Source organism: Pyricularia pennisetigena (assembly GCF_004337985.1).
Source record: "Pyricularia pennisetigena strain Br36 chromosome 7 map unlocalized Pyricularia_pennisetigena_Br36_Scf_7, whole genome shotgun sequence".
Taxonomy (NCBI): Eukaryota; Fungi; Ascomycota; class Sordariomycetes; order Magnaporthales; family Pyriculariaceae; genus Pyricularia; species Pyricularia pennisetigena.
In genome coordinates, this window is record NW_021940919.1 from 744292 (window position 1) to 752923 (window position 8632).

Genomic DNA, 8632 nt, shown 5'->3' on the forward strand with positions numbered 1-8632 from the left:
GTGCAAACCAGTAGCTCGACGGACGGGAGAGGATATGGATGTTGCCAGAATGTTTGGCGTCGGTCCAATGTTTATAAAGACTCTTTCAGAGACCTTTTTTTCTTTTTCTTCTTATTTTCCTTCTCTGTTCACCCGACAATCCTACCACTCACGAGGCCACCACACAAGACATTCGCTTTCACACTGTCGCTTCAGCAATAAAAGCATCCACTCGTTTGACACATTCTATTTTTTACCCTTCTGCAACAAGTCAGCAGATCCTGCTCAACAACAATAACAAAAAACAAAAAAAAAAAAAAAATGAAGTTCTCAACCGTGCTTTCCTCCTTTGCACTGGCCAGTGTCGCCATCGCCGCCGGCACCAGATCAGGCCGGCCCCCAAGAGCTCCGACGTCGGCCCAGTACTCAAAGTCCCAGATGCAGGCCGGCGGCCGGAAAACCAGCGACCAAATTTTTAAAGAATGCATGGAGGGATGCAGAAAGGCGCTCGCTGAGTTCAGGTCTACACAAGATATCGAAACTAAGTGCGAGAACGTATGCAACAAAGCCGTCGAAGACGCAAGGAAAAATGGTTTGACATCTGATTAAGAAACTCTCGGCGGCGGTTTGTGTTTGTTGCAATACGGCAGTGGCTATCGCACTCGGCTTGTGATCCCTAGAGAGATGAGATATGAAGGTGCCATCATCATCCTGGTGCTTTGCAGGTTGGGCAGCTATGGATCCACGCAACGACTTTAATTCGTGTTTTGGAACAGACTTTGATAGTTTTGTTTTGTACCTGGAAGATAGACAGAGGCGATACAGCGATTCGCACTAATTCTGTGCGTCAATATAAATCCCTAGATCCAGACGAGGTCTACGAACTGTACTCGTTACCAATGAGGACGAAAGCAAGAAATAAGGGGAAACCTAAGTCATGAAAACCACAATACAGCACAGTCATTGCCAAGTACAGTCGCATCTAGACCCTTAGGTACCAACATCCAGACCATCATTTCGATAGTTTTTGTTTTCTTCAATATACGTCGTGAACCGATCGCTACCAACGCCGTTTTGCACAAACACATGCAGCCATCGGCCCTTTTGGTGGCCAAGCTCAAATAAATTGAGGGCATATAAAAGTTCCTGACACCAATATGTTGTACTTCGCAAGTTGGTATCAAAACATTGTCGGGGTCATCCACGAAAGTCTTCAGGTGGACATTGATGTTGGCAGAGCTCTTTGTATACGCAGGATAACACCGTAAAGTCGATCTGGGTCAGATGAAAAGAGAAAACTTCAAGGATTAGGTAGTGCGTTCCAACTTGCAGGATCAAACAGAGCTACCAATTTTGGCTGGTGCTGGTATTCATCGTCTAGAATGGTTGCCGTCATATATCGTGTAATTGAGTCAATATTTCTCAGGAGCTGCTTCTTTTTGGAGAATTCGATATGTCATAAAGACTTCTTCAGTCAGATCCGGGTTTAGGCTGTAAACTGTGGTTTTTATATTATTGGGGCTTCACTAGTATCACTGCCAAACTGCCATCGCTCCTCCTTTCCACCCGCGCCTTCTGTCGTCCTGACCAGCAGATGGTACACTGCTCAGGTAAGGAGAATCGGACTTTGCGCCGACTGAAGAATGAATGGATGGAAACGTCACAGGTTGTTACTGGCTAGTCCCACCAAGCGCCTATCTCCAGCTTGATATGCTGTCGGATCAAGCAGGAGGCCCTCAATTGGCTTGGCGCGCAATCCATAGGACGACAAGCTAAGAGGTTCAAGAGGAACCAGAAATCACCAACATCACCCTGGCTCGTGATAATAAGTATTCCTCTTGGTTTCACATAGTAACCCACCCCGTGTGCGACGCCAAGGTTCGGGAATTCTGACAAAGGCTAGCAAGTTATGTGATAGCTGGGGCAGGGGGGGCAATATTGCATAGTTTTCGACGGTTGGAGAACAACTTTAACTGGCCCATAAGCTCACCGACGAGAATGAATCCTTGTCGCCATTACTCCATATCTAGTTACACCAGTATCACTGGCAAATCCCCATACGTGTTCTAGGCTTCTCGATCCCTCGTTATGGCACCAAAAGGAAACATACAAGCTCTTGAGCAATTAACACCTTTGGATACCCTGCACTGTTGAGAAGCCGGCTTTCTACTTCGCTCCCGATTCGAGGCTGCTGCGTAACCACATAGTGTGCTTTGCGCACTGTCACTATCTGGTGCCCACGAGGCGAGCCCGAGGGAATAGGCAGCATCCGCGAAAACACTCATGGGTCTTGTTGACGAGGGCTGCAACTTGCTTATTGCAGTCGCTTCGCCCGCATGTGCCTCCAAGCGACCGTATCTGGAATGGCGCTCATTTCAACGAGAGGTCGATTTTTTTCTAGATCAGCGCCATGATGAGCGTTCAATGTCGTATCAAAACTAAGCTTTTCCTTATGCTTACTTTAGTACACTCGCAACAAAAAAAACCTCTGAGCAACGGCTGCGGCAAAGGGATTAACCTGCTTCTTTACAAATTAGACGCGCGCAGGTAGTTGTAGTTTTTTTTTTCCCGAAATATACGACAATTGACCTCCATAACCAAATCTATGGTGATGTTTGGCGTAGGCTTTTATCTTCCTGACCTTTTTTTTTCGGCGGGCAGGATAATCCAGAAAGATTATACACAGGGGTTATAAGTTATAACTTGGTGTGAGAGGATCATTACATGGGTCAGTAACAAAGTGATGGAAATTTTGTGAGCTGCTTAACGCAATTGATTTTGTCGGTTATCTCATTTCTCGTGCTAGGATTTTGCGGAAAAGCCTTCCTAATTGCATGAACCGACCGAATAAAGACACCTGTTTTGGAACTTTATATCCCTTTTTTTTTCTCTTTTGAATGACGGGCGCGCACGTTGGCCAATTGGCCTGATAGAAATATGCTAGCAAGCCAAACCAACATGTGTACATTGTTCTAGCGTAGCTGCAAGAAACAAATCCCCCTTTGCTCTTTGCACCAAGTCTTCCATGTCGGTCGATGAAGCCCTTGTCGATCAGGAGTTTCCTCATTTCCACTGAACCGAATGTTGTTGGTAAGGTTATGGCCGCTCTCATGGACACGGGGTGAAGGATTCACAGCAGGTAAGATGTGCTTGGCCCTGTCCGCCACATTGGGTGGGAAATCCCTTCAGTTTGGACACGGGGTGGAGAATTCACAGCAGATAAGCCGTGATTGGCCCGGTCCACCACACTGGGTGGGAAATCCCTTCAGTTCGGCACAAGTCACTCCCTGTGGTGCTTCGGTGCATGCCGCCAACACTAGAGAAGGGCCAAACGCCAGCGAGGCCACAGTAGTGAGAAGAATCGAAAGCTTCATGATAAAGCGATAGGATGTTATTTGGAAATTTATCCTAAGCACATAACCATTAGCTCGGGCAACAACTGAGGGGAGATAAATGTCTTACGGAATTGGTTTATGTAGGCTTATTAGCTTGTTGGTAAGGGTTGTCCGTTGGATGAATCGATAAAGAAAAGAAAAGAAAAAAAAAAGATAAGTGGTGATTGGATACGATATAAGCGTGGAATCGTTATTTGTTCTTATACTCCCGTCGTCTTGGTTCGTGCGTCGCGTCCCGTCGCACCATAACCACAACCAAAAAAGACAAAAGCTCCCCCGTCAATGACTAATGCCAGTGACTTTCGGTAAGCGTAAACTGCAACAAAAGCCGTAATGATACTCTAGCGGCGATCGATGCGAGTCAAGCAGGTGGCAGCCCGGATCATTATTTTGCACGCGAAATTAACGCAGAAAACGTAACATTTGGAGTGAAAATGAAGCCGTGATTTTAAAGTCCTCGAAACTACAACTGATAGGTATCAAGATCCCGTGCTTTGCACCGAGGCCAAAATATTTCAAATGTGACGCAGGTGGCACTTTTGCGTGTAAAACAGCAAAGATAAAAGCCTAATACCCACAATTTAACGGATGTTTGGAGCTCATCCAAACAGCTAAATCCAAAGAGGTTGATATGTAGATACAATTCCAGGAGAAAGGTCTGCGGCCTGATTCGTACTGTGTTCTCTTACTCTGCATTACAGAATGGTACCTTGTTTGAACGACTTACATAGTGATAGCTGCCATGGGTCAAACAATTAGTGTTTTATCCATCGATTAATGCGCCTTAAAAGATAAAGTTCACAATCTGAAACCGTTCTTGCTTTGTCGCTTGATGCACGAGCTTGTAGGTTTAAAGTCTGTAGATCTCTTGTTGATCCGTTTGAGTCATTGACAACGAAAAAGAAGAAGTAAATCTAAAGTGGGTAAGAAACCTTTTGGCAGACCAGCGTTCTCGGGGCTTTCTTTTTTATTCATTTGTTTATTTTTTTTCTTTTTTATGACTAGCTACGACGGTCTACTTTAGGGCTTGATCTTCAAGACTAAGATCTAGTTGCCAACTCGAGTTGTTGGCGATTAGGTGGTACTTTAGTTTGCCAAAGCAAGTGGGCAACTGTTGTAAAGTTATTTTTTTAAAACATGCAAACTAGTCCCAAAAAAAAATAAAGCATCGAAAAAACGTAATCTTCTTTACGCATTTAAACCTTGAGGCTTTCAAATATGGTTTCCAAAATGTGGCGGGTTTGCGGAAGTTACTTAGACGCGAAACATGACTTTTGAAGAACGGATCTTCAAAGCGCAGGGGGACCCAGTCGCCCAAGCTCGAGTAAGTTTGGTTTAATGAGCAATCCAAATGAGGTTAGCCGCGCGGTTTGTTTACCGCTGTTCCCGTATCCTGACCTTATCCAGAGGACTGCATCTGCTTATTGTCAATGCTGCAGCTGTTCCAACAATGAGAATATCTGCACCTGTGCTTGCTGAATGACGAACAGGCTGGCCTGGCCTGTCGATTCCCATGCATGCGTATTGTAATCGACAAGTTCTTCTGCCTGGATTGAATGATAAGGGTAAAGTGCTGGAAGGGATATGAGCAGATGTATCTGGTGCATTTTTGCCATGTTGCTTATGACGAGTACTGGAATATTGTATCAAGATTCCGGGAACCGATCTGCAGTCTCTGTAAAGTCGTCATTGTTTGGACCAAGTCACAGTCAAAGAATAAGACGAATTGCTCCTAACAAAGCCAAAATTAGGGCTCTCTTTACGGTGAGGAATGTGTTTTTCCATAAGATAAAATGGCTTGTATCTGATCAGTCAGTTAGCAACATTCACATTACATCAAGATCACACTTGTGAACCATGTTAAAATATCAGAGAAACCTCTGGAAATAACCTGAGGCTCTCGGCAGGATCACAACAGACAGTCGCTTGTGACATGCAGTACGAAAAGAGCAACCGACAATAACCATCGGTGAGAAACTATAAATTCTCGCAATATCCTCCGGCTTCAACGGCCATTTCTTCCCATATCAAAGTTTACAGGACCGCACACTGGATTTGAGGGAAAAAAAAGAAAATCAGCTACAAGGCCCGCACAAGAAGCTTTGAGGACAGTTCTCGCTGTTTCCTCTCAAACCTTCCATCATCGACTCAAACCATCCACGCCAAGCTTTTTAACCCTAGATATGAATTCGACACAAGAAACCTTTCTTGGGGAGAACCAGCGGCAGCTAGCAGGTTCACTCGAGCTCGTCGACAGGCCTCCCAAGCTGCCCAGGCCGATGCCGATTCCGCCGCCTCTGAAGCCTCTGCCTTGGCCAAAGCCGTGTCCACCGCAATAACCGCAACCAGGCAATTCTTGGGTAATGGGGGCCCAAGAGAACCGAATCAAAGTAACAAAAGTGCTCTAAGAGGGCTTTCTTAGCCTTGGTTAGAAAAAGCTGCGTACATTGCGCTGGACTCAAACTGCGTAGGCACGACCGCCGCAGACTGCGATGCTATGTCGAGTAGCCTAGATAAACAGATTGTTTTTGTTCATCTGTATCCGCTTCGACTTTGTAGCCTTTGGTCAAGTGATTTGATAAACTAGAGCTGAGACGACTGATAAAACATCGCACAGCCCATTTGCGAGGTGTTAGCGTCTGCTTGTCATCCATAAATATGTGCTCTTCCTGTCGACCAAGGTCCTACACCTCGCAGAAATATCTAGCTCATGGCGTAGCTTGGCAGATGATGTTGTCTTACATGGCCAACACTCGAGAGGATTTACAGCTCGGCTGATAAGAATCACGTAAGCTTGGCCCACCACCCTGCCAATGAAACAATGCAGCCAGCACCTTTGTGCGCTCAATGAGACAAAGCAGATCTTTAGTAACGGCGCCGCCGGGAGGGCCGTGCTGATGTCATACCCCAAGGACAAAATTCATAATGCGCTGCTTCCACGTTGATTGGCCAAAGTCCCGACCCTGGGGATAAACAGGATCCCGGGGAGATGGTAATATTGGAGCGCCAGGAATGCCAGGGTAGTATTTGGTCAGCTCAAGGCAGCCGTCGTGCCCTTGGGGGATGACAACACACCGCTAACCCCTTTTTCTTTTTTTCGGCGGCGCATGTTGATTGTCGACATGGTTAGATATGTAACCCGAAACTATATAATGTTAGACAAAAGTCATACTCTCTGCTCGACGCTGTTTGTGTTTTGGACCATATGCCAGCACCAATCACCATCCATTGCACTACCGACTCCATGCCAAGCCTCAAAACGTCCCTGTACAGGGCAGCGGCCCTGGCCGTCCTGGCCTGCCGAGCCAGTGCCACAAACCAAGAGCAGAAGCCGCTGACATTCCCCGACGACGCTGTCACAAAAGGGATGCTGGGTACAGCTGCCGCACTCGACGACCAAATCCCGGACCCGCAGCCGCCACCGGGAGGAAACTGGCTGGGCTGGGGCGCCGGCGTCTACAACAACCGCTGGGCGGCGAGCGACGCCGTCGTCGACGCCTCCAACGTCGCCAACCTGACCAAAGTCTGCTCCGTGCAGTACACGACCGCCGGCCAGAGCGCGCCGCCCCTCGTCACGGGGGGCGTGGCCTACTACCCGACCTGGTCCGGCCTGATCGAGGCGCTGGACTACAGGAGCTGCCAAAGGGTGTGGACCATCAACGTGACGCGCGTCCTCGACCAGTACCGGCCGGGCCCGGTGCAGAACGGCAGGGCCAAGGTGTCGCGGACCACACCGGCGCTGGGCGACGACGGCGAGACGCTCTACTTTGGCACGGTCGCGCACGCCCTCGTGCTCGCCGTCGACCGCAGGTCGGGCACGGTCGTCGACAGCCTGCAGCTCGACGCCAACCCGTTCGCCATCGTGACGCAGTCGCCCACCTTTTACGACGGGAGGCTGTACGCCGGCGTGTCGAGCAGCGAGTCGGCCGCCTTCCCGGGCCACCCGTGCTGCTCGTTCGTCGGATCGCTGCACGCCGTCGCTCTCCGCCGTGGCCGGCTCCGGCCGCTGTGGAGCGTGCAGACCATAGACCAGACCTCGGTCGCCAGCCAAAACTTCAGCGGCGCCGCCGTCTGGGGCAGCCAGCCGTCCATCGACCCCATCCGCCGCCAGGTCTTCATCGGCACCGGCCAGCTGTACTCCCTCCCTCCGGCGTTCGAGGAGTGCCAGCGCCAGACGGCCAACATCACCGTGGTCAAACAGGGGCTGACGGGCCACGACCCTTGCCTCCCGCGCGCGGCGTACCAAAACTCCATCCTGGCGCTGGACCTGGACACGGGCCGCGTCAACTGGGCCCGGCAGCTGGGGCCGCTCGACGCCTGGAACGCCGGCTGCATCGACTTCCCGGGCGTGCCGCCCAACCCGGGCGCGTGTCCGGACCTGCCCGGCCAGGACGCCGACTTTGGCATGGCGCCGACCTTTGTGCTGGGAAGCGCCGCGACGCCCTTTGGCGTGGACGTGGTGGTGGCGGGCCAGAAGAACGGGATGCTGTGGGCGCTGTGCGCGGCGTCGGGGACGACGGCCTGGGCCACGCAGACGGGGCCCGACGGGCTGGAGGGCGGGCTGACGTGGGGCGTGGCGGTGGACGAGCGCGCCATCTACTTCACCAACACCAACTCGCAGCACCGCCCGTTCCCGATCCCCGGCGGCGACGTCGTGTCCAACAGCGCCTTTGGCGCCGCGAGCCTGGCCGACGGCCGCATCCTGTGGCTGACGCCCGCGCCCCACAACCACGACAGCTACGTGGCCCCGGCCGTGGTCAACGACGTGGTGCTGGTCGGCACGTCTGGCGCCAGGGGCGACTGGATCGAGCCCGTCGGGCCGGGGTACCTAACGCCGCTGGACAAGAAGACGGGCAAGGTGCTGAGGCAGATCAAGCTGGATGCGGTGCTGAGAGGGGGTCCGGTCGCCGTCCAGGATTACGTCTTTTTCGGTACCGGTTACGGTGGCATCCACACCCCCGAGCCGGGCTCTTTCAGCGTCTGGAAGATCAACGGTGAAGGGGCGAGGACGGCGGAGGAGGAGCAGGTGAAGGGTGGCATGGGAGACTTGTGATTGAGCCTTCATGGCCATGGTATATGAGCTCGTATAGATTGAGGAGTAGTGTCATTGAAAGTCTTTTTTCCAAGTTCGTGTGGGTGTGGGCATGTACACAAAAGTATCGTTATTTGTCATGCTTGGAGCTGTGATATTCGTAAACCCCAGCCGCAGCCACGAGGAAAAAGTCCCAAGACGCCATTGGAGATTGATGTAATTGTAG

The 8632-nt window shown here is 50.8% G+C and overlaps 1 protein-coding gene across 1 annotated transcript; it reads left to right on the forward strand.

Moving 5' to 3' along the window:
- Positions 1–6618: 6618 nt before the first annotated feature.
- PpBr36_09856 (uncharacterized protein) lies at positions 6619–8427 on the forward strand (the record flags this gene model as incomplete). Its single annotated transcript, XM_029896975.1, has 1 exon — positions 6619–8427. One exon carries the CDS (start codon positions 6619–6621, stop codon positions 8425–8427), a length of 1809 nt encoding a protein of 602 aa, XP_029745127.1.
- Between the last annotated feature and the right edge of the window lie 205 nt (positions 8428–8632).